General features: G+C 52.6%; 1 protein-coding gene across 1 annotated transcript in view; it reads right to left on the bottom strand.

Annotated features, from left to right (window-relative positions):
- Nucleotides 1-7,175: 7,175 nt before the first annotated feature.
- FOXN4 (forkhead box N4) overlaps nucleotides 7,176-26,211 on the bottom strand; it is a 31,941-nt gene continuing 12,905 nt past the window's right edge. Inside the window, exons 3-10 of the mRNA XM_033220705.1 lie at nucleotides 19,449-19,594; nucleotides 17,351-17,475; nucleotides 17,139-17,249; nucleotides 16,687-16,814; nucleotides 15,950-16,046; nucleotides 14,616-14,823; nucleotides 9,808-10,200; nucleotides 7,176-8,345 (exon numbers count right to left, since the gene is read on the bottom strand). Of these exons, the coding sequence (XP_033076596.1) occupies nucleotides 8,086-8,345; nucleotides 9,808-10,200; nucleotides 14,616-14,823; nucleotides 15,950-16,046; nucleotides 16,687-16,814; nucleotides 17,139-17,249; nucleotides 17,351-17,475; nucleotides 19,449-19,594 (1,468 nt within the window). The 3' untranslated portion in view covers nucleotides 7,176-8,085. The remainder of the gene's footprint in view (nucleotides 8,346-9,807; nucleotides 10,201-14,615; nucleotides 14,824-15,949; nucleotides 16,047-16,686; nucleotides 16,815-17,138; nucleotides 17,250-17,350; nucleotides 17,476-19,448; nucleotides 19,595-26,211) is intronic.

Here is a 26,211-nt window from a genome sequence, read left to right as displayed (position 1 = left end):
GGATGCTCCTGATGATGTTCTGTATTTTGTAATACCCTGATCAATGGGGTATATCTTTGGATGCACTGCTGTGTAGGAATCACAGGCAAACAGCCTACACGGTTTTTTGTTTTTTTGGTTTTTTTTTTTTTTTTGAGACAGAGTCTTGCTCTGTCACCCAGGCTGGAGTGTGCAGTGGTACAATCTCGGCACACTGCAACCTCTGCCTCCCAGGTTCAAGTAATTCTCCTCCCTCAGCCTCCCAAGTACCTGGGATTACAGGTACATGTCACCACGGCTGGCTAACTTTTATATTTTTAGTAGAGATGGGGTTTTGCCCTGTTGGCCAGGCTGGTCTTGAACCGCTGACCTCAAGTGATCCACCCACCTCCACCTCCCAAAGTGCTGGTATTACAGGTGTGAGCCACCACACCTGGTCTAGTATTTTTGTAAGTTTTTATTGCGGTAAAATATACATAACAAAATTTTAACCTTTTTTAAGTGTACAGTTCAGCAGTGTTAACTACATCACCACTGTTGTGGAATCAATCTCCAGAATGCTTTTCATCTTGCAAGAGTGAAGCTCTGTACCCATTAAACACTAACTCCCCACTCCCCTCCCCCTCCAGCCCCTGGCAACCACCATTCTGCTTTCTGTATTTACGAATTTGACTACTGTAGGTACCTCATATAAAAAATCGTATGGTATTCATCCTCTTTGTGACTGGCTTATCCCACTTAGCATAACGTCCTCAGGGTTCATCCACGTTGTAGCATGGGTCAGAGTTTCCTTCCTTTTTAAGAGCACAGTTTATGTATCCATGCATCCATCAATGAATTACTTGGTGGCTTCCACCTTTTGGTGGTTGTGAATACTGCTGCTATGAAAAATGGGTGTACAGAGTCAGGTGCGGTGGCTCACACCTGTAATCCCAGCACCTTGGGAGGGTGAGGCGGGTGGATAACCTGAGGTCAGGAGTTCGAGACCAGTCTGGCTAACAAGGTGAAACCCCACTTCTACTAAAAAGACAAAAATTGGCCAGGTGTGGTGGGGGGGGGTGCAGGAGAATGGCTTGAACCTAGGAGGCAGAGGTTGTAGTGAGCTGAGATAGCACCACTCACTCCAGCCAGGGCAACAGAGTGAGACTACATGTCAGGGAAAAAGAAAAAAGCAAACGGGATTGCTGGACCTGGTGGTAATTCTTTTTAATTCTTTGCACAATCAGCATACTGTTTTTCCAACGCTGCTGTGCCATTTTACATTCCCACCAACAATGCACAAACTTCCCTAATTTCTCCACATCCTTGCCAATACTATTTGTTTTCCTCTTTTTGTTTTTAGTTTTTATGTGTTTGTTTGATAATAGCCATCTAAGGGGTGGAGCCTAGAAGCAATTGAACTCAAAAGTCATTGCACCTTTCTATTTGCATGGCTCGATCATCACGGACGGGATATATAGACCCCACCTGTGACCCTGACAGCCGATTCCTCTGCCTCCTGCTTCCCTCACCCACCCAGCTGGCCCCGCCCCACTGTGGCCACGCCTCCCTCCCTTCTCTCCCACCTGCTCCCCATTCTGCCATGACGCTGAAATCCAGACGCCCACAGACCCAGGCGGTGGCAGAACTCCTGGAGGTCCGTGGAGAAGGAAGCAGCCGGCCAGCCAGGGTCATTCTCGGTGAGGTGGCACCCAAGGTACATTGTTCGTCTTTCTCCATCTCACTTCCACTGCCTGAACCTTTCTGGGAGCCTCCTCTTCCCTTTAGTTGTTGCCAGGGTCGCCTGCAGGCTGCACAAGTGCAAGACCTTTCTCAGTCCAAGTCAGAGGAATGTTCTGTGTCTCTAGCCCTCGGGTCTGCCTTATCTCAGTTTACAGGCCCAACCTATGATCCCCTCCTCACTCTGTCTTAGACTCTTCTCACCTTTCCCTTGGCCAGCTCCCAAGCGTAGCAGGGGTGCTTGTTTAAAAAGCTCAGATTGACTCTGGCTCTACCTCAGTCTCTCTCTCTCTCCTGTTTTTTTTTTTTTTTTTGAGATGGCGTTTCACTCTGTCGCCCAGGCTGGAGCGCAGTGGCATAATCTCAGCTCACTGCAACCTACGCCTAGTGGGTTCAAGCGATTCTCCTGCCTTAGCCTCCTGAGTAGCTGGGATTACAGGGGCCTGCCACCACACACAGCTAATTGTTATATTTTTAGTAGAGACGGGGTTTCCTCATGTTGGCCACGCTGGTCTCAAACTCCTGACTTTAAGTGATCCAGCCAACTTGGTCTCCCACAGTGCTGGGATTACAGGTGTGAGCCACAGCGCCTGGCCATGCCTCAGAATCCCAGACAGATCTGGAGAGCTAGACCTTTTTTTTTTTTAGACGGGGGTCTCATTATGTTGTCCAGGCTGGAGAGCAGTGGCACTATCACAGCCCACTGTAGCTTCAACCTCCCAGGCTCAAGTTATCCTCCCACCTCAGCCTCCCCAGTAGCTGGAACTACAGGTACATGCCACCATGACCACCTAATTTTCTAATTTATTATTTGTAGAGATGGGGTCTCACTATGTCTCCCATGGTGGTCTCCAACTCCTGGACTCAAGCTATCCTCCTGCCTTGGCCTCCCAAAGTGCTGGGATTACAGGTACGAGCCACTGCACCTGTCCAAGATGGGGGGTCTTGCTATGTTGCCCAGGCTGAAATCTACATCTTAAAAGGCCCCAGGAGATGTTGGTAGTCTATGAATTTGACCACATTTCTGTGGTTACCAGAGACGCTAGTCAATGATGGAAGGTGGGAAGCACCCTCCTGGAGAAGATCAGAGATGCTTCCACCTGTTGGAGTCACTTATCCCACAGGAGGAAGCCTGGGCAGCCTTGGGGTCAGAGAATGTGGGTCCTAGAGATGAGCCTGCTTGTCCCTCTCCTGAGAGTGTTTGCTTCTGTCCTGTGGCAAACTGTGAGTGGCTGTGGAAGATGCTGGACAGGTTCTCATGGACTGGACACCCTTGGGGATGGCCCAGCCTGGCTCTTTGGCTGCTGTTGGATGTGCCCACATTTCAGCCACCAGTGAGATCTCTGTCCTGCTTCCCCTGGACTCTTGAGGGTTTTGATTCCAGAGATCAGAGGTCCAGCATCTATACCATAGGATCAACAGTAACACAACCAGCATCCTCCAAAGGGGCGATGCTCAGCTCCACCCCCTCATCCCCTACTTCTGATCCATCTTATTCCTTTCTCTGAACTTCCACTGACCGCCCTTTACCAGCCTACACTAAGCCATTACAGTGCCATGGAGAGGCAGGGAGACCTGCAGATCTGGGGTTAAATCCCAGTCACGTAACCTTGGAGAGTTTTTGTTCCTATATAAACCAGCAAACAGATGGTGTCAGCTGAGCCCTCTGAGATGTGATAAAAGACTGTGGGGAAGCACAGTGTCATTTGAATCCCATCTCTACTCTTTCCTAATCATGCCTAAGCTACTTAGCCTCTCTGAGCCTATTTTCTCTTCTGTAAAATGGGGATGTATTTATTGTCTGTGGCTGCTGTGAGAATCCCCACAAACTTAGTGGCTTAAAACAATACAAATTTATCATCCTACAGTTCTGGAGGTCAGAAGTGCAACATGCGTCTCCCTGGGCTAAAATCAAGGTGTCAGTGGGGCTGTGGTCCTTCTGGAGGCTCTAGGGGAGAGAATCCATTCTCTTGCCTTATTCCAGCATCTAGAGACCCTGTTCCATCTTCACAGCATCTTTAAATCTGACACTGACTCTCCTGCCTCGCTCCTTTACCCATAGGACCCTTATGATTACATTGGCCTACCTTGATAACCTGGGGTAATCCTCCACCTTTTTTTTTTTTTTTTTTGGGGAGACAGTATCTTGCTCTGTCACCCAGCCTGGAGTGCGGTGGTGCAATCACAGCTCACTGCAGGCTTGATCTCCCAGACTCAAGTGATTCTCCTGCCTCAGCCTCCTGAGTAGCTGAAACTACAGGCATGCACTACCCTGCTTGGCTAATCCTTTATTTTTTTTTGTAAAGATGGAGTCTTAGGGCGGGGCGGGGTGGCTCAAGCCTGTAATCCCAGCACTTTGGGAGGCCGAGATGGGCAGATCATGAGGTCAGGAGATCGAGACCATCCTGGCTAACACGGTGAAACCCTGTCTCTACCAAAAAATACAAAAAACTAGATGGGCGAGGTGGCGGGTGCCTGTAGTCCCAGCTACTCGGGAGGCTGAGGCAGGAGAATGATGTAAACCCGGGAGGTGGAGCTTGCAGTGAGCTGAGATCTGGACACTGCACTCCAGCCTGGGTGACAGAGCGAGACTCCATCTCAAAAAAAAAAAAAAAAAAGATGGAGTCTTAGTATGTTGCCCAGGCTGGTCTCAAACTCCTGGGCTCAGGCAATCCATCTGCCTCAGCCTCCCAAAGTGCTGGGATTACAGGTGTGAGCCACCACACCTGGCAATTCCCCCTAGTTTAAGGCAGCTGATTAGCAACTATAATTGCATCTGCATCTTTTATTCCCACTTGCCTGATAACATATTCGCAGGTTCCAGGGATTAGGACTGGGGAGGAAAATAAAGATAGATTGTGTCCTGGTATATACTGCAGGGAATAAGCCCCCTATACATGCTAGCGAATGCTGTTACTATTTTTGTTGTTAGAATGTGGGTGATTTCTCATAGAAGGGGAAGAAAAGCTTTAGAAACATGATCTCTGAGCCTCAGTTTCCTCATCTGGGAAATGGGAACATCCCACTGGTTGTGCAGGCTATGGTGCGGTTCCAGGGAGAGGCTGCCTATGTTGAACTCCGTGCAGCACACAGCAGGGGCTTACATGACGGCAATTTGTGTTTTTCTATTAGTTGCTCAGCCCCAGAAGGAGCCTCATTTCCCTCATGTCTCCTGCATGCTTTCTTCCGGTGTCATCATGGTCAGGTGGCACTCTGGCTGTGCACACCATGCATCGGTGGCACTCTGGCTGTGACCAGAGCTCTGCCTAGAGCTTGTGACCTTGGCATTTTTGCCTGGACTCTGCACAACCGACTCCCACTTGCCCATGGTCAGGAACAGAAGTCAGACTCAATTGTGGCTCCCAGCCCTTTCCTGGTGGTGACCCAGTAGCTGGGGCTCCATTCTCCCAGCTGAGCACCCCAGGAGATGGAGGGTACCCCTGTCCCCTAGCTCCTGCAGAGTCCCTGGGGGATGCTCATTGGCTGTGAACACCATGGCCTAGGTCACTTGTTCCCCACTTCAACCAATTTCAGAGGGTGGCTGGGGGCTGCGATGCTTTTGGCCAGGCTGGGTTCACAGGGTCATTTGGGAGCCAAGCCAAGGAGAGGGTGGTACAGGTGCTGGGCAGAGGAAGCCAGGGCTGCTGCAGGCACCCTCTCCCTGCCCTTAGCCTGGCCCTCACCAAGCACTTCCCGACACCACCCACAGCCCATCCTCCCAGACATACTTCACTCATAAAACGTTGCATGTGCACGAATCTGGTCTCCCTGAGGCTGCAGGCCACTTCTTGGGTGGGCTTAAGAGTTAGACTCCTGCCTGTAATCCTAGCACTTTGGGAGGCTGGGGCAGGCAGATCACGAGGTCAAGAGATCGAGATCATCCTGGCCAACATGGTGAAACCCTGTCTCCACTAAAAATACAAAAATTAGCTGGGTGTGGTGGTGTTGCCTGTAGTCCCAGCTACTCAGGAGGCTGAGGCAGGAGAATCGCTTGAACCCGGGAGGCCGAGGTTGAAGTGAACCAAAATCGCACCACTGCACTCCAATCTGGCGACAGAGTGAGACTCTGTCTGAAAAAATAAAAAAAGTTAGACTCTCAATTAATATATCCTTTGCCTGTTATATCTTGGACAGCAAGTCACCTGCTTTATTCCCCTGAGCCTCAGTTTCTTCATCTGTGACATGGGTGTAGTAACAAATCAGACATGCTTACTACAGCTGTTGTGAGGACCAAATGAGCTAATTTACAGCAGTGACTAGTACAGGGCCTGGCATATAGCAGGTGCTGGAAGGGGTGCGTCTGTTTCCATCTTGTCTTTTCTGACATGAGGTGCACACCTGAGCTGTGCTGCTGGGCTCCAGGACACACTCAGCCAGCCCTACTTCTCCAAGCCTCTGCTTTCTGAGTGGTAAGTGGCATTCGTGGTCCCTGCTTGAAGTGATGGCTGACAAGCGCCAGTTCTCAGGGATGGTAAATGGAGGCCGTGCTCATTGTAACCTTCATGACAAACTCCCCCCAGTTTCTGGTGCGATGGGAACTTGGTATCAGAATGCCTGGGTCTGGTGTGGAGCGGTGTCACCTCTCTGGGCCTCAATTTCCCCATCTGTAAATGGGACCTCACCTGTAAGGGATGAGTGAGTAGTGCCATTATCCTTTATCTCCTTTTGACCTTCTCACAAGCCACAGAGCTGCCGTTCAGCCTTTATTGATGGAAGAAGTGACTCAATTCTACACTGACAGTCTTGATGTTCCCCAAACACGGAGTCTTCATGAATAACAATTTCAACATCTTATCGGGGGCCATGTCACACAAAGCAGATGACAGTGCAGGTCGGACGGGTAGCATTGGGATTGTGTCTAAGGGTGGTGGATGCTCGGTGGAAAGTTCCAGAACTAGGAAAAACTTAAAGCTCTCCCTTCAAGGCGGGGCTTAATGCCAAAGCTCCCAGGCAGCGGGCTGAGCTGTTGATGAAACAGAACATCCTGGCTCTAGGGTTCGGGAACTCCCAGACACAGCCAACATCCATCTGGTGGAAAGAGGGGGATGGTGCGTGATGCTGCAGCTTCTCCAGTTTTGTCTCAACTTTGCTGGGAGAACATTGTTCACATTTGACTAGCTCACTCACCTGTCTCTCCTTTAACCCAGCTATCTGAGGAACTTGCCACTTGGGGAGTCAGTAATTAGCAAGGAGAGAAAAAGAAACATAAAAACAGCTGTAGGACAAAGGGAGGTGAGGAAGTGCCAATAAATATCATGCATTGAAGTTTTGTCCACCACTCGCCACGTGGTTCCAGCTTTACATGGTTCCGCTGGCTTTCATTCCCTCAGGAGAGTCTTAAATCCCAGTACAAAAGCACCCTCCTCCAGCTCCTCCCTCTCCCATTGCATTTTCCCCTTTGAAAGCCCCCCAAGCCCCCAAACAATGGCACCGCCCCTCTTAGGTACATGCAAGAAGAGATGTGAATCATGAACAGGTAGAAAAATATCTGGTCTCTAATATGGAAAAAATAGGATGGTTCACAGTATCAACAGTGCTTGCTGGTTCTAAAAAGTAGCCCCAGGCTGCCAAGGGAATACGAGCCAGTTAGAGATGTCATTCTCTGGCCTGTAGGAGTTAGGATGGCTGGGGGGTAGGGAGGGAGGAGAGGTCTCATTCCAGAGGCCTCGGGCTGGGTTTAAAGAAGTGGGGTGGATGGGCCACAATAAATATAAATAAATTTACACCCGGTCACGGTGCCCGGCATGGCCCAGGAATCTGCTCTAATAAAATTCTAATAGACTATTGGAAACGTGGGGCTGAAGGCCAACTGGACTGGCTCCCATTTCAGAGTTCAGCTTGTCCTATCCAAGAGAGAGAGGCTCAAGGTTCTCTGGCTCCATTTCCTGCTCTGGGCCTGGCCCCTGGAGGCTGCAGCTGAGGTTTGATCCACTCAGCCATTTCCCATGAGGATGAATTCAAGGGCTTTCACCCCAGGGTGTCTCCTCAATGCACAAAGGTGTCCCAAAACGGGGTGCAGGTCATTGAGGTCACCCAGCCAGGATCCAGGATGGAGAAGTCTCACTCAACATGGCCAGGCGTTACAGCTCAGGCCTTGGAGGAGTGTCAAGGAGTCGGGGGAGGCTGGGTTGCTTGTTCGCCCTCCTCCATCCTTCTGACTTGGAAGAGCCCCAGAAACTGTCCCGGAAGCTCCAGTGGGAGGCACAAGGAAGAGAGGGGCTGCTGAGGGGGACCGTTTCCCTGTCCAGCCAGCAACTTCGCCACAGGTTCAGGAGAGGCTTCGGGGACCATGAGGGACCTGCCTTCTGGGAACACCCTGATCCAGTCAGTTCTCTGCCCAAGCCGGGTGCCAGGTGCTGGGGTTCCGGGGCAGGTGAGGCTGACAGCTCAAAGCAGGGCTATGGGCTTATTCCCCTGTGCACCCAGGTACTGGGAGGAGGAGCTGGTGCCTGAGGCGGCCACACTGTCTGGAGTGGAGTACGCTGTGTAGAGACCCGTCACCTGCAAGTCTGGGAAGGACTGGTCGCTGCCACCCGAGGCAGGGGTCAGGCCTGAGGCCCCCGGGTCACAGCCAAGTGGGGAGTCTCCGAAGGCGCCCAGCGTGTCCAGGCTGAATCCCTCATCCTTCATCTCCTCCCACAGGTTCCCTTTCAAAGACAAAAGCATTAGGGTGAGCTGGCTTCACGTCAAACGACCCGAGTTCGAATCCCCCATCTTAGGGAAGAGACAGAGATCATATGTGGCGTCTAAGGTCATGTGTTGTAGAAAAAGGGCGTGGGGCTGGGCATGGTGGCTCACGCCTGTAATCCCAGCACTTTGGGAGGCCGAAGTGGGTGGATCACTTGAGGCCAGGAGTTCAACAACAGTCTGGCCAACATGGCGAAATCCCATCTCTACTGAAAATACAAAAAATAGCCTGGCCTGGTGGCACACACCTATAATCCCAGCTACTTGGGAGGCTGAGGCACAAGCATCACTTGAACCCAGGAGGTGGAGGTTGCAGTAAGCCGAGATCGTGCCACTGCATTACAGTCTGGGTGACAGCGAGACTCCATCTCAAAAAAAACAAAAAAACCATGGAAGGGCCAGAGTTGTAGCCCCCGGCCCTCACCTTCCCACTGAATGTCCTTGGGACACTTCCATCTCAGAACCTCAGAATAAGATGGAGATGATCAGTGAATCTAGCTCCTAAGGCTGTGGCAAGGGTTAAACAAAATGACTTGTGAAAACATTTGGTTCTCATGATGTCATTATGGTCAAAGCCAGGGGGACAAGACAATGCTTCCCTTTCTTCAGCACATTGAACTATACAACAGTCCAGGAAGAGAAAGGCAGGGAGGTGCAAATATACCCACTTCACAGCTGCAGCTGACTTGCCACCTGTCCATTTCCCTCGCTAGAAACAGAACTCAGGACAGAGGCTGTCTCCACCCTTGGCTGAAACATAAGAGCTGCACCGGTGCTAGTGAATGGATGACGTGTGAGCCTTCACTGAAACCGGAAATTCCCTTGTTCGTTCATTCATCACATCCCATTTATCGGAGATGATCATGAGGCAGGCAGCAGGTCAGAGTGTGACCTGGCATGGGGGTGGCACATGTGAGTTGAAGCAGTTACTGATGAAAACTTTGGGGCCAGACAGACTGAGGTTTAACTCCAGGCTCTGCCACTTACTAGCCAGGTGACCTTGGGTGAGTGACTTCACTTCTCTCTGCCTCAGTTTCCTCATCGGCAGAACAGAAATGTGGAATGGTGGTGACCTCAGGTGATGCCTGTGGAATGCTTTGGCCTGGTATACAGCAAATGCTCGTTTCCTATTGGCTGCCATTGGCTATTACAGGTTGAACATCCCTAATCCAACCAAACATCTGAAATCTGAACTGCTCCAACGAGCATGACCTTTGAGTGCCTTGTCAGGGCTCAAAAATTTTCGAATTTTGGAGCATTTTGGATTTCCGGATCAGGGATGTTCAACTTGTAAAGGTTGTTGCTATGGGAACGAGACTGTGGGGCAAATGCAGGCAGTACAGTCCTCTTCCTCACTCCCTTTGGCCCCTGGGCCTCTCCCCTCCCCATTCCATTCCCATCACTCCACTCCTCTGGCCTCACCCTGCAGCGCGAAGTCCATGATGCTCGGGTCAAGGGCATCCACCTCAGTGTTCATGTCGGTGCTGATGTTGATGAAGTCTACAGGAGCCCTTCCCATGGCGGGGTGGGGGAGCGGGCTGGGGCTGAGGTCCGGCAGGGCATGCAGCGGCGGGGTCTGGGCTGGTGCTGGAGAGTCTGGAGCAAGATGTGCCTGGGGCTGGACCTGGTGGTGCAGGGGGACTGACTGCAGGGACAGGGTCATCAGTGGCTGGGGTGGGAGCTGGGAGACAGCCAGGCAGCCGTGTGCCACGGCCACTGTGGTGGCGTGAGTCAGCACAGGGGCCTCTGGTTCCCCCGGTTTGCCGGGGCGCCGGCAGCTTTCAGGCCGGTCGGAGATCAGCTTGTCCAACTCCTCTGCGGGCAAGTGGGAGAGGTCACTCAGAACCCACCCAGCAGTTACCAGGCCCCAGCCCAGGCCTGGGTTCAAATTCCAGTGTCACCACCTGCGTGACCTTAGCAAGCCTCTTGGACACTCTGGACCTCTGTCTCCTCACCTATGAAATGACATAGGCATCATCTCATCTCACAACTTACATTGCCACCCATTGTAAATGAAGGTGTCTATTAAATACTCTGCATCCTAGCCCATGCTGGGTGTTAATATTTTATTATTTTAAACATCTCTGCCCATCTAGCAAGACATCATACACTCTGCACAGGGTTGTTGTGGAGATGTAACAAAATCACAAATTGTGCAGAATCTTTGAGGAATAAGAGATGACATCAAAGACTGGGCTCATGCCTGTAATCCCAGTGCTTTGGGAAGCTGAAGCAGGAGGACAGCTTGAGGCCAGGAGTTCAAGATTCGCCTAAACAACATAGTAAGATACCATCTCTACAAAAAATAAAAAATCCTAGCTGGGCATGGTGGTGTGTGTCTGTAGTACCAGTTACTTGGGAGGCTGAGGTGGGGGGAATCACATGAGCCCAGGAGGTTGAGGCTGCAGTTAAGACATGATTGCACTACTGTACTCCAGCCTGGGTGACAGAGCAAGACTCTGTCTTTAAAAAACAATGTCATCAGATAATAACATTAGCCCCTTTCATCAGGAGAGTGCCTTACAGGACAGCCCTGTAACCCCAGAGCTTCATTTAAATCTCCTAACACCCCTGCAAGGAGGTAAGGCTGTGATTACAAATCCCGTAAGACAGGGACAAAATGTATTTACGTGCAAGGGGCCCTGGCCACTCCCTGCTACCAAAGAGACATTAAGAAGTGTTGCTGTGGGTTAAAAATCCTTAATACTCTTGGATATAAACAAGTAAAGACAAATTACTCTCAGATTATTTTTGGTTATTGGTTATGTCTTGTTGAGTGCAACACAGGGTTGAGAGTAGACAGGGTCCCAAGATCTATTTGGGTTGCACCCATTTTAGGAATGAGAACACTTAGAATCTAGAAGGCAGAATAACTTGCCCAAGACTTCACTCCGAATATGTGTCAGTACTGGCCCTGGGTCTCAAGCCAGACCCCAGAGCTTTCGGTGGGCTGGGTGCGATGTGATACCCCCTCAACTGAGGGGCCAGTGGCTCCTGCTATAGCCCTTCTTCCTGCCTTGAGTTGTTCACCCCCAAGCCCCACTCTCAGCCCCATTCCTACCCAGCACGGTGACACCCAACAGACTCTGGCCATACTCCGAAGGCTGGGGCAGAGTTAGCCTCCACGTCACAGTCCCCATGCATATGTCCCTTGGATGGCCCCGCCTCATATCCATTAATGTTTTTTTTTGAAAAAAGCAGATGCAATCCTTTTTCTAATTAGGAACAGGATAGAAGTTTTGGAAAATACAGAAATATGTGAAAAATATAAAAGTTATCAATGGTCTCTCCATTCACAGTAAAGGTTTTGGTATATTTCTTTTTTTTTTTTTTTTTGAGACGGAGTCTCGCTCTGTTGCCCAGGCTGGAGTGCAGTGGCCGGATCTCAGCTCACTGCAGGCTCTGCCTCCCGGGTTTACGCCATTCTCCTGCCTCAGCCTCCCGAGTAGCTGGGACTACAGGTGCCTGCCACCTCGCCCGGCTAGTTTTTTTTTTTGTTGTTTTTTTTTTTAGTAGAGACGGGGTTTCACCGTATTAGCCAGGACGGTCTTGATCTCCTGACCTCGTGATCCGTCCATCTCGGCCTCCCAAAGTGCTGGGAGATTTTGGTGTATTTCTTCCCAAACACACAAGCCTAGTTATTCTCTCTCTCTCATACATACATACATTTTTGGGAGGCAAATGAATATGGATATATATGTATTTTAAAATGTGATCTTGCTGTGGATATTGATTTATAACCTGCCCCTTTTCACTTATTGAGAACATTTTTTTCTTTTTGGACAGATTTTTGTTCTGTCACCCAGGCTGGAGTGCAGTGGCTTGATCTCAGGTCACTGCAACCTCCGCCTCCCGGGTTCAAGTGATTCTCCTGCCTCAGCCTCCCGAGTAGCTGGGATTACAGGCGCCTGCCACCATGCCCGGCTAATTTTTGTATTTTTAGTAGAGATGGGGTTTTACCATGTTGACCAGGATGGTCTTGAACTCCTGACCTCAGGTGATCCACCCGCCTCGGCCTCCCAAAGTGCTGGAGTTATGGGCATGAGCCACCATGCCCGCCCTAACATTTCTTTATATTCCAAAAATATTTAAAAATATTTATCATCTCTAATACTTGCAAGGTATGTCATTCTATGTATTTAGCCAACCCCCTCTTGTGAGATGTCTGGACTGCTTTCTATGTTTCACTCTTAGAATTTTGTGATGGATAACTTTGTTCATAAACCTTTTGCTCACATCTTTGCTCTTCACAATACATATTGTCAAAAGTAGAATAATTGGACCAATCCATGGGTGCCATTTGCAGGTGTTCGATATATTAGCTTTCCCTCAAAAAGTTTACCAGCTTAAATTCCTATCCATTGTATACTAAGCTGTCTATGTTTCCACATCCTAGTCCACACTGAGTGTTATTGTTTTAAACATCTCTGCCAATGTGGTAGGAAAGCAATGTTTATCCCATGGTTGTGTAGTTTGGCATTTCTGGGCAAGAAACTATGGATGACGAGTGAGATCCAACAGCTTTTCCTGTTTCTGATCAGGCCCCTCAATTACTTCCACCACTGGATAGGGTTGGGGAGGGAGAGGCCAATTTCATAGGAGGGAGGTTTGCCAGACTCCAGTCTTCCCATCATCGTATCTGAGAAGTGTTACAGACTGGGTATGGCATAGGCAGAGCTGGGGCTGGGCTGGGAGGAGGGGCGTGTGGTGTGTATGTGTGCATGCGTGCGTGCATGTGTGCGCACACTGGGGGCTGTCCGGGCTTCTTGGCCATGCTCTGGTGGATGGTGGCCAGGTGCTTCCTCTTCCCCTTGTGTGTGTGCATGCATGTGTGTGCACGCTTTCGGCTGTCCGGGCCTCACCAGGGTTGGCCACGCTCCGGTGGACGGTGGCCAGGTCCTTCCTCTTCCGCATGTGTGTACGTGTGTGCATGTGCGCACGCGTGTGTGTGTGTGCATACGCTGTGGGCTGTCCGGGCCTCACTGGGGTTGGCCATACTCTGGTGGATGGCGGCCAGGTCCTTCCTCTTCTGCATGTGTGTACGTGTGTGTGCACATGTGTGTGTGTACATCCGGGCCTCACCGGGGTTGGCCACGCTCCGGTGGATGGCAGCCAGGTCCTTCCTCTTCCGTGTGTGTGTGCTTGTTTGTGCATGTGCATGTGCGTGTGTGTGTGTGTGTGTGTGTGCATGCTGTGGGCTATCCGGGCCTCACCGGGGATGGCCATGCTCTGGTAGATGGCGGCCAGGTCCTTCCTCTTCTGTGTGTGTGCACGTGTGTGTGTGTGCATCTGGGCCTCACCAGGGTTGGCCACGCTCCAGTGGATGGTGGCCAGGTCTTTCCTCTTCCATGTGTGTGTGCATGTTTGTGCATGTGTGTGTGCACATGCTGTGGGCTGTCCGGGCCTCACTGGGGTTGGCCATACTCTGGTGGATGGCGGCAGGTCCTTCCTCTTCTGTGTGTGTGCATGTGTGTGTGTGTGTGCATGCTGTGGGCTATCCGGGCCTCACCGGGGTTGGCCACGCTCCGGTGGATGGCAGCCAGGTCCTCCTCTTCCGTGTGTGTGTGCTTGTTTGTGCATGTGCATGTGCGTGTGTGTGTGTGTGTGTGTGTGCATGCTGTGGGCTATCCGGGCCTCACCGGGGATGGCCATGCTCTGGTAGATGGCGGCCAGGTCCTTCCTCTTCTGTGTGTGTGCACGTGTGTGTGTGCATCGGGCCTCACCAGGTTGGCCACGCTCCAGTGGATGGTGGCCAGGTCTTTCCTCTTCCATGTGTGTGTGCATGTTTGTGCATGTGTGTGTGTGCATTTGTGTGTGTGCACATGCTGTGGGCTGTCCGGGCCTCACCAGGGTTGGCCATGCTACAGTGGATGCCAGCCAGGTCCTTCCTCTTCTGCGTGTGTGTGTGCACGCACGTGTGCATTTGTGTGCATGCGTACTGCAGGCTGTCTGGGCCTCACCGGGATTGGCCATGTTCCAGTGGATGGTGGCCAGGTCCTTCCTCTTCTGTATATGTGTGCATGTTTGTGTGCACAGGTGTGTGAGCGCATTTGTGTGTGTGGGTGTGTGTGTGCGCGTGTATTCGTGTGCATGCGCATGTGTGCATCCAGGCTTCACCGGGGTTGGCCATGCTCTGGTGAATGTCAGCCAGGTCCTTTCTCTTCCATGTGTGTGTGCGTGTGCATTTGTGTGTGTATGTCCGCGCGCGCTATGGGCTGTCCGGGCCTCACCAGGGTTGGCCATGCTCCGGTGGATGGCAGCCAGGTCCTTCCTCTTCCACTTGTGCATCTCCTCCTCCATCTTGTCAATGCGGGCCAGGTTCAGAGCCCACAGGCAGCCCTTGCGGGAGGAGCCGCTCATCTTGTTCTCCACCTTCTCGAAGCACTTGTTCAGAGACAGGTTGTGCCGCACCGAGTTCTTCCACCCGTCGGGAGCCGTCTATGAAGAAACATCGGCATTCAGAGGCCTCCCTGTAAGCCCTTCCTCCTACCCCGGGGATCTCCTACTCAGGCCTATAGTGGCAGGACATCGCGGTGGCAGGAGTAATTTGACAGTGACTGACACTCAGCCTCAAGTTGGAGAGACAAGAGAGAGTGCTGGGGACTGAGGCCAGCTGGTGTGGCCATGCCCTGATGAGAGGGGAAGTACAATTCAGCTCTGGCCAACTGTTACTATAGGAGGATGCAGCCTGGCCTGCTGGATATTCCATACTCTCTCTCCCACTGAGGAAGCAAGCAAGGAAGACTGATGCCAATAAATGGATAACTGGTCAAGTGTATTCAATGCAAATTTACTTTTTGAGACAGGGTCTTGCTCTGTCACCCAGGCTAGAGTACAGTGGTATGATCACGACTCACTGCAACCTCGACCTCCTGGGATCAAACAGTCCTCCTACCTCAGCCCCCCAAGTAGCTGGGACTACAGGCGTGCACCACCAGCAAATTATTTTTAAATGCTAGATAACCAGATATCACAATGCATCTCACACCACACGTGTACATGTACTCACACACACTGTACTGCAGTATTTTTGCTAAGGACACTGTCCAGGCCAGGGACCCTACAGCTTGGTGTACCCTCTAACTTCCTGCTCCACTTTTTGCTTTGATGCTAACAAGGATAACATTACTAGTGGCCAACCCTGTGTGGGAAGCTGCCAGGCCCTTATCTGCAGGATCCTCACTGACCTTGCCAGCTTGGGATGATTCTCCACACCTGACATATGAGGATACTGAGGCTCAGAGGTGAAGGCTCTTGCCAGTTCCGTTGTTTTGCATCATTATGTTGTACTGAATCCGTGCTGAGTAACTAGTCTGGTGCCTCTACCCTCTTCTCCTTGGGATGCCTAATGAACTCCTCTTCATCTGTCAGAGCCCAGTTCAAATGCCCCTTCTCTTTCTGACTTTCTTCTATGTGAGTGTATGTGCACATGTCCTAATCACCAGATATACAGACATAACTGGGAACCAGAGAGGGTTGGCCCAGGGCCAGCCCTGGATTCTGGCAGCACCAGGAAGAGACCAGGGCAGCTCCAGCACCCCTACCCTGGCTTAGGACCCCTCACCTTGAAGTAGGGGAAGTGCTCCTTCATGAAGCTGTAGATCTCGCTCACAGGCAGGCTGCCTGTCTTGCTGTTCTTCAGGGCCATGGCGATCAGACAGCTGGGGGCAGGAGGTGGGGCAGGGCAGGGCAGGCCAAGCGTGAAGGGGTCTCAGGCTGACAGCCCAATGCCTCTTCTGCCAGGAAGCCTGCCCTGCTTGACCCTACACACTCACACACAGTGAGCTCTCAATACCATTTCATGGCCCGATGTCTTTCCCACCCTTTGCCCTTTCTCCTTGACCCTGGGCTCAACCATTGGTACTGACTTGAGAAATCTTACCCTTTCGCCTCTTCATTGTATCCCCATAATTTTAATGACTATGAGCCTTTAGACTTTACCTAGGTTGTTTCCCCCTCCCCAAACTCCCATGAGGTATACAAGACTATTATTTTGATGACTTTTTACATTTGGGGAAATCAAGGCTCAGAGAGGTCACGCCACTTCCTCAAGGCCACACAGCTTGTGAATGAAGTGAACTGTGGCACTGGATTCAGGTCTGCAGTGGGCTCTTGACCTGGGGGACCCTATGATGCTCCTTCCTGAGAACAAGTCCCACCTGGGGGTTCCCCACTCCTCAAAACCTCCCTCTTGGAAGTCTGGGCTGCCACACGTAGCTGTCTGAGATGCCCTGAGCGCAGCCTCATCCCTCTCCTCCCAGAGCCGCCCTCGGCCCTGACCCGGCCCACCCTGGACCTCACCTGTACGAGTAGATGGGCTTGGGGTAGTGTTTGGGGTGCAGTTCCTGAGACGAATGCACATCCATGTGGGGCTGGGGGTAGGGGGGCCGTACCCCAAATGGGGGGCCATAGAGGCCCACAGGAGGGCACTTCCCACAGGCAGGGGCAGGGAGAAAGTGGCAGAGAGAGAGAGAGAGAAGGTGAGAAAGAACATACGTCACTCACAGTAACCCTGTCCCCACCCTAGTTTCAAAACGCCTCGTGTGGGGATTCACAGCTGTCCAGGAAACAATCTTGTCTCTGCTCAGGGCAGGAGTTTTGGGGGAACGGAATGAATGACTCCATGACCTGAGCATGGGGGGGAATGTTATTCCCATATTCTGGGTGAGCAAACTGAGGCTCAGAGAGGTCCCTGGCCAGCCCAAGGCAGGGTGTCTGCTGCTGAGTCCAGGGCTCCCCTGAGCCCTTGGTACCTGCTGGGCACCCGGGGGGAGCGGGAACTGTGGTTGGGTGGCAGGTGAGTACAGATGCGGCGGGTCTTGCAGGCCAGATGAGGACTGGCCCCCCACGGGGAACTGGCTCATCTGCTGGGCGGGAAGAGGAGGAGACAGAGGGTCAGAGTGGGGGTGGACACCCAGTCTGGAGGGCACTGCCCACCCTTCGCAGTCCATGCAGTTGTACTTACGCTGTCTCCATGGCCGGTTATGGGGCCCAGACCTGGCATGCCTCCGGGGGCCATGCCTGCTGGGCCATGGAGAAGGGGACTTGGAGTGGCTCCCACATGCAGGTCGGCCGCCCCAGCCAAGGCACCTGCAGGAGAGAAGCACAGAGACGCTGCTGGGCCAGAGGAATGGTGGCTGCCACCAGGAACGGCCCAGTGCCCAGGTGTCTCCAGAGAATGGAGCCAGCCCCTTTCCTCGGACCAGGCACAGAGTAGGTGCTTGGCAAATCACTTCCCTGGTATGTAGTGAAAAGTAGGTTCTTACCTGCTATATAACCTTAGGTCAGCCTCAGTTTTCCCATTTGTACTTGAACTACTGATACCCCAACTATAAATTTGCTGTGAGGGTTAAATGAGATAATGTCTATCAAGTGCTTAGCACATTGCTGGGCACATAATACCTCAATAAACATGAGTCAATAATAAATGATAATCATGATGATGTAATAGCTTAGTTCCTGTCCTTCATGAAGCTAAAACACCAATTCACTGTTCATTTCTTTTCCTCAAAAACATGCCATGGCTCCTGAGTGCCTCTAGGTTTAGGTCCAAAATGGCTTTGTGCCTTTTCTCCCCTTTGCCAAGCCCTGCTGCTCCACACAGGATGAGAATAGCAGACATACTTCCCCCATCTTGTGCTGGGCTTGTGACAGACATTGCTAATCTATCACAGATTCTTACTGCACTAGGCAGATTTTAGGTAGCCACCTCCAATCAAGCAAAGTTGACCTGCAGGATGGTCTTGCCCTAGGGGCACCTCTTCCAGGAAGCCCGATGGATCCTTCTCTCCTCTGAGTTCTGGCTGCCACCGTCCCTAGATCTGTTTGTCTTGTCCTTCTCTCTCTGACCAGATCGTCAGCTCCCTAAGGATTGGGACCACATCATATCACTCATTGCTCCAAATGCCTGGCACAGTAACAGGCCCACAGAAAGTACCCAGCAGCCACAGTGAAGAAAGCGGCATCCTTATTTCACCATTTATTAAACACCTCCTGCGTTCAAGGCATCGAATCCTCACAATGTCCCATGCAGGCAGTTCTGTTACACTTTTGCTACAGATGTGGAACCTGATCAGGGCAGAAAGCACTTGGCTGAGATCACACAGCTGTCCCCTGGGGGTTCTAGATCAGGGATTGGCAAACTGGCAGCCAAACTCTGGCCCAGAGCCTGTTTTTGTAAATAAAGTTTTATTGGCACAGAGTTGCATTGATTCATTTACATATTGGCTGTGGCTGGTTTTGTGTTACAATGGCACAGTTGAATCGTTTTGACAGATCAGATGACCTACAAAATCTAAAATATTGACTACCTGGCCCTTGACAGAAAGTTTGCTGACCCCTGCTATACATGCTTTGCCCAAGAACAATTTGCCCAATGAAACAAATAATCCTAGACAAGTATTTTTCAACCACTGGTACTTTTAATATACTGTTGTTTATTGTTTTGTCACTGTTTTGCTTTTCTTCAATACTTTGTGTCTCTAAGCATTTTATCCATTGCCTATGATTGCAGCTAACTGCCATTAGCTGCAACTAGCTGCCATTTATTGAGTATCTACTGTGTGCCAGACCCTACACTCAGCACTTCCACATATTATCTCTTGGAATCCTCTCGATCAGGGGGCAGCAAACTTCTTTTGTGAAGGGCCAGATGGCAAATATTTTAGACTTTGCCAGCCAGATGGTCTCTGTGTTTTTACAACCCTTGGAAAATGTAAAATCCATTCCTAACACAAAGGCTGTACAGAAACAGGCCGTAGGCTGCATTTGGCCCACGGGCTGTAGTTTGCCAACTGCCCTAGAAGTTCAGGATGCACCAGTGTGGCAGCAGGACTGTATTCACAGAAACCTTAAACTCACTCGGGGCCTGGCACACGGTTAAGCAAATGATGAACCACATCCCTCTAAGGAAGGGGCATTTGTCCCATTTTACAGATGCAGAAAGAGAGGCCCAGAGAGACTGGGAGACCGGGTCATGGCCACACAGTGGGTGGGTGGCAGGGCTGGGAATCACCCCTTTCCTATATCACACTCCTCCCTGCCCACCCTGTCCCTGAGCCTACCTGGGTGTGGATGTGGCATGCAGGGGCCACCCAGGTCCACGCGGCCACTTGCCATCTGCTGCAGCCGAGGCACATCCACCGCCGTGAGCCACGACAGCGACTGCAGGTCCCCGGGGAGGTCGTCATCACTGGTGGTGGCTAGAAGCCTGAAGAGAGGAGCAGAGAGCTCTGGCGGGAGGGGGAGCTTAGGCCAGCTCCTGGGGTTGCGTCCTGACCTCTGGAAGCATCCGCTTAATGTGCCTCATCTCCCCAAGCCATGCCAGCCCTCCAACCTGCCCATCCCCAGGACTGGGCACGGGAACCTGGTCCCAGATCCCTTTTGGTGGCCAGATCTTTCATCCTCATCTTTCCTTCCTTTGCCCACTTAACACATCCTACTTAGCACCTACCACAAAAACAATATACGTGAGTGTTTGTTGAGGACTTACTATGTGCCAGGCACCAGTCAAGACATTTTACACTTCCAGTCACCCTGTGAGGCAGGTGTTATTATTCCTATTTTGCAGATGGGGAAACTGAGGGACAGTTGGAGCTTACCTACTATGGGACACTACAGCACAGAGCAGTCAGGGCCTGTGGCCAGGGTCCCACCTGCCAGGACAGGATCAGGCTCCCGACTCCATGTCCAGGGCAGTTTCCTGCTGTGCTGTAGCTGTGAGGAACATGGAACTTGGGAACAGTCTGCGTGGATGATCCTGCCATGTGCTGAGGCAGCTGAGTGCCTGCTACCTGCCGGGCCCTGGACTCAGCATTCAACAAGCGCTGTCCTGCACAATTCCCACAGCTGCTGTGAGATGTAGGGTGGGCCTACATGTACAGATGAGAAAACTGAGGCTCAGAGCACTGAGTCACCACCCAAGACGACACAGAATAGGAGGTGGTGGGGCTGAGACCCAGTCAGTGCCTCCTGAAGCCTGAGCCCTTCATGTCGACCCCTGGTGGCCCCGAGAGGTTCCAGTTGGGACCCACGCCCACCAGCCACAACAGATTCATGGGCAAAACATCGCTTGTTGTGGATGTAGGATAGCTGCCCATGGAGGTGCCAGACAGCTTGGTGATCTGGGATAGCCACATCATTCCCCAGTGCCCTGAAGTCACACTCGCCACGAGACTCCAAGAGCACCCGGTCTTACAACACTGTCTGGGCCCTGTCGTGACAGTGCAGAGACCAGCCCAGGAGCACACACCAGACCCCACATCTGCCACCCTTGCGGCCAGGGGCTTTCTGTGTCACCACCAAGAGGCCCACAGTCTAAATTCTAAGCTCCATGTTTCAAAAATAGCCTCACAGATTGAGGAGTAGAGAGAGGCGGACACCGGCCCATCCTGCCCTGGTTTCTGCGCCTCTCAGAGGCGCCAGCGAGGCCCGGCCCCTTCCCTCCCTCCATCTGCTTGGCCAGCTCAGCCTCACATTCTCCCTCTCCCTCCTCCTCCCCATCTCTCCCCGCTTGTGTTTTAGGGCCACAATTAGCGTTGCCATGGCCACACTGCTCAGTTGTCACAGGGCCCGGGCCCTGGGCCCACGAAGCTGGCATCAGGTGACTGCCTGGCTGCCCCCGCGATTGGCTGCCTCATAGGGAAACAGGGCCTAGAAACGATTTGAAAACGCGGCCGGCCGTGTCAGTGGCAGCAGTTGGCCCGGCTGCTGTCCCCCGGCATCCCATTGTGTGACAAACGACTGTTGCCCCTGTGGCACGTGGCCCCCATTGTCCCAGGGTCTCAGTGCAATTGTTTCTGCGCCCCCCGGCTGCCACCCCTCCAGCCTGCTCGTAACTCATCTGGCTAAGTGACAGCCACGGCCTGGGCCTGGGTGATACCATCTGTCCCCTCAGGCCCTGGGAGACCATGGGGTGAAGTGCAGGGGCAGGGCCTGGTGTGCCACCCACTGTTGGGGGTGCTGGCTAGTCCCCACCCTCCCTTCCTCACCCACTGGCCAGCCAACCTCCTGGCGCCTGGTGGTACAAGCCATGCTCCTGTTCAGTAACCTGCTGTGACTCCCCACTGCCCTGGCCGCTCTGCTTGGCACTGCGGTAACAAGGAGAAGTGGAGATGGGCCCCTGCTGGCAGGTTTAGCAAGGTGGCTGCCCTCCAAAGCTCCCTGAGTGAGGGGCTGTAAATAAACTAGGTTTCTAGGTGCCACTGTGGGGCAGAATCTCTGGCAGCAGGTAAACCTAACAGGCTGTACCCATGGTGGTTAAATGCTTGGGCTCTGGATTCTAATCCTGATTTCCACTTGCCTGTGTGCCCTCGGGCCACTGGCTTAACCTCTCTGAGCCTCAGTTTCTTATTTTTTTTTTTTTTTTTTTTTTGAGACGGAGTCTTGCTCCGTCGCCCAGGCTGGAGTGCAGTGGCCGGATCTCAGCTCACTGCAAGCTCCGCCCCGCCGGGTTCACGCCATTCTCCTGCCTCAGCCTCCCGAGTAGCTTGGACTACAGGCGCTCGCCACCTCGCCTGGCTAGTTTTTTTTGTATTTTTTAGTAGAGACGGGGTTTCACCGTGTTAGCCAGGATGGTCTCGATCTCCTGACCTCGTGATCCGCCCGTCTCGGCCTCCCAAAGTGCTGGGATTACAGGCTTGAGCCACCGCGCCCGGCCTCTGAGCCTCAGTTTCTTATTTGTATAATGAGGATAACAATAGCTCTTTTCTCATAGGATGTCATAAGAAATATGTAATTGCATGTAAAGCACTTGGAACAGTGGCTCATAGTAAATGTAATAGGAATATTTAGCTGCTATTAATATTAACACCAACATTAATGTTCATATTAATATTCACCAGGTCGCCAGGGGACTGGAAGTACACTGAAGCTTTGGGATCTGGGGGTCACATCGACATGCCCTGGCCACGGCTACCACTAAACACTTTCCTGTAAGGAGCACTACCTGTGTGCCAGACCCTGGGTTTTACACTGGCCCCATTGTACAGATGAAGAAACTCAGGACTGAGTGGTCACTTCAGTGCTGTCAGCCTGTCTCCCCACAGAGTGCGGATTACACGAAGTCAGGTATAAAGGGCGTAGCACGTGGCTGAGCGTCTAGTAGGGCTGAGTCAATGGCGCTATCCTGATGCTTCTCTTTCCTGCTACTTGTGACCCCCTCTGGTTCCCCCTTCCTGCAGCCCCGCTCCTCCTGCAGCCCCTAGGCGACCTAGGCAGGGCTCATGCCTTTGCATTTGCCATTCCTCTTGCAGGAATGATGCCCTTTCTGCCTCCTCCCCAGCACCCATGCCCACCCCTGGAGGCTCACTGCAAAGTCTGACTTCTGGCCTCTTCACCCCAGATATCCCACAGACATCACTGGACCCCACCTCTTATTTTACCTCTGGGAAGCAGAGATTGGTTTGCTCCCAATGTCACAGTATGGAAAAGGACCAGGGCTGGGGTCCTGACTCCCCATGCAGGCTCCTGCTACCCCGAGAGCAGCACCTCCACTGGGAAGCCTTTGCCACCCAGACCCCAAGCACAGGACCCACTCTGCACCCTGACTGCTCTCTACACTTCACCAGGACCAGCGAGTCCTGCACTGTCTAGGTCTCCGCCCCATTACCCCACCTTCTGGCTCACTGAGTGTTGGCCCCAAGCCCCATATTGCCCCATGTCCTTGCACACACTGGGTGCCTTTTTTTTTTTTTTTTTTTGAGATGGAGTCTTGCTCTGTCACCCAGGCTGGAGTGCAGTGGCACAATCTTGGCTCACTGCAACCTCTGCCTCCTGGGTTCAAGCGATTCTCCTGCCTCAGCCTCTTGAGTAGCTGGGATTACAAGTGCGTGCCAACATGCTGGGCTAATTTTTGTATTTTTAGTAGAGATAGGGTTTCACCATGTTGGTCAGGCTGGTGTTGAACTCCTGACCTCGTGATCCACCTGCCTTGGCCTCCCAAAGTGGGTGCCCTTTAAATGCCTGCTTGGCTGGTTGAAAAAAGACTGACCGCAGGCCACCAGCGCTGAGAGTTGGTATGACAGTGACGGTCACATCCAGCCCTTTTGAACTGACAGAGTTGTCTTCTGCCTCCTCAGGTCCTTGTCACAACCCCAGGACAGGGACAGAGAGTAGGCAGCCCCACTTCACAGATGGGGAAGCTGAAGCCAGCCCAGTAAAAGAAAAATCCCTTTGTTAATAAGTGAGGCAGTCAGAACTTGAACCCGGGTCTTTCTGCATCCCTCAGATTGTTCCTGTGGCACTACAGGTGGAGATCAGACATCTTCTGGGGGAGATGCCCCACCCTGGGTCCCGGGCTCTCACTTGGGGCTGTGCAAACCAGCATCTCCCAGAGAGCCAGTTAAAATGTAGAGTTGGGGCCCCAGTTCAGACCCTGAAGCCCCACCCTTGGGACTTCCAGCTATGCTCTGGGGGAAGGACAGCTCACAGGGGGCATGGCCAAAGCTCAGGCCTTGACTGGACAGATCTGGGTTCAAGTCCTTGTGACCCCTGAGCTGTATGACCTTGGACAAGTCACTGCAGGTCCCTGGGGCTCCGCTCCCTGGCTGTCGTAGGATCAGATAAGCCACTGTGTGATTGACTTTTGGCACAGGTGCAGTCCCCATCTCCCTTCTCAGGGGTTTGCTGTATATGCTTGGGGTTGATGGCCAGGCCCCTGCTTCCCCGCTACCCCAGGCATCCCAAAGGTGGTCTGGTCCTCTCTTGTGCCCACTGCCCATGCCAGAACGTCCACCTCAGTGCACCTGACAGGTGGTCCCAGCCAGCACCCTGGACACCTGCAGTGGCTGTGGGCACCAGGAGTACTGTGGTGGGAGTCCACTGGCTCCGAAGCCTGGCTAGCTTCCCACTGTTTCTTAGAGTCTCTCTGGCATTCAGGCATGTCTTCTGTGTGCATGTCAAGGGCCAGGGGCTGACGCACCAGGGCCTACCTGAGAATGTCTCATCCCCCAATCAACTGACCACTCTGACCTCTGTCCTCTGCAGAAAGGTCAGCACGGCCCCCTCTCCACAGTGGCATGCGAAGCCCCCTTCACATCTCTCCCTCATCAGTGCCTGAAGTTCCCTCATTAAAGGCGTCACCATGTGCCCTCGCCTCGCTCTCTCCCGGTGCCTCATTTGAGACGGTGTAAACTACAGGGCCCACAGCAGCTGTAACTCAGGAAAGGCTCCTTGGTTCTGAAACCACCCATTCTGGCTTCTCAGCCATAGGCCCTGGGGAGAGCACTTAATCGCCAGCCTCAGTTTCCCACCTGTAAAATGGGCATGAGTGATAACAGTAATAGCCGCAATGCCTCATACCCCCAGGCTGGCACACTGGTGTGGAGGCAGAGTGGCTTTGTGATCCACCCTGCCATCGTAGAGGGTTTGGGAATATTCCCTGGTGTGTGTGTGACAGAGACAGCCACACAGAGAGAGATCCTGTATCAACCTCCTAAGTTTCCCTCTACTGGAAAATGACAGGGCATTTTAATTTCAAAGAAAAAGGCACATTCCAGCCCCACTGCCCTGGGCTCTCCTCCCAAGGCCTGTTCTGCTCCCGCTCTGGGAGTGTCACTTCAGTTCCTGGGTGGGAGGAAAATTCAGCCCTGCTAACCCTGAGTCACCCATGTCACTGATGCCTGCCTGCCTAGGGTCACCTCCAAAGGAGCTTTGAGAAGAATCAACTTCAAAAGACCCAACTCTGGCCGGGCATGGTGGCTCATGCCTGTAATCCCGGCACTTTGGGAGGCCAAGGCAGGCAGATCACCTGAGGTCAGGAGTTTGAGACCAGCCTGGCCAACATGGCGAAACCCTGTCTCTACTAAAAATACAAAAAGTAGCTGGGCATGGCAGCATGCGCCTGTAATCCCAGCTACTCGGGAGGTTGAGGCAGGAGAATTGCTTGAACCCGGGACATGGAGGTTGCAGTGAGCCAAGATCTCGCCACTGCACTCCAGCCTGGGTGACAGAGCAAGACTCTGTCTCAAAAAGAAAAAAAAGACCCAACTCCTTCCACCCGCTTCCTCCACTCTCCCTCCATCTCTGACTCCCCTTCTCTCTTCTGTGTCTGTCACTGTAACTGAGGGACCCTGGGAGGAAGTCCCAGCCCTACCCTTCAGGTTTGGTGGTGTCTGGTGTGCTTCCTAACCTTCCTGAGCCTCAGTTTCCTCATCTGTAGAATGGGAGCAACAACGATGAAGGCAGAGCACCCACAAGAGCTGTGCTAAGTGCCCATCCTCTCCTCTTCCCCCTTCTCTGACATGGCGTCCAGGGTCCCCGATCTCCTATGGACCTGTCTCCACCCCACTCACTCACAGTCCCCTGCATGGTACCAGCCCTGCTGCTGGGTCTCCCAGAGCCACTGAGGCAGGCTTTCTGGGGAAGAGGCCGGGTACCTGCATTTAACGCATCCCCCAGCCTCAGGTGGTTCCTGCACACCCAGTGCTGGGGAGCTATGGCCCATCCCGCCCTCCTCCTGTTGAGGTGGCCCCTGCCCTCACTCAGGTGTGGTGTGTGACAAGCCTCCGTTGCACTAAAGGTCCCAGTTGGGGCCAAATGTCCTTCCCTGCTTCTCCGTGTGCCTTCCTCTGGGTCTCTGCGCCTTCTGTTCCCTCACAAAGGATGCCTTTCCTTCTCCCTCTGTGCACATTTCAGGGTCTTCCCATTGGATTCCCCATTTCTCTGAGCCCCAGGGAGCACTCTCGTTGACCACAACTTTCTTCTGAGCCCAACTGGTGGCCCCAGGGAGGGCAGGGGCTACACCTTCAGGTCTTGAGGGTCCGTAAGGGTCTGGCAGGGAGGAGACCAGGACAGGACTGGGGTTGAGTTCCCTGCTGGGTACAGGCA

Source organism: Trachypithecus francoisi, unplaced genomic scaffold, assembly GCF_009764315.1.
Source record: "Trachypithecus francoisi isolate TF-2019V2 unplaced genomic scaffold, Tfra_2.0 Lachesis_group11, whole genome shotgun sequence".
NCBI lineage: Eukaryota > Metazoa > Chordata > Mammalia > Primates > Cercopithecidae > Trachypithecus > Trachypithecus francoisi.
Note: the sequence above shows the minus strand (reverse complement) of the source record. Positions and strands in the feature narration are given on the sequence as shown.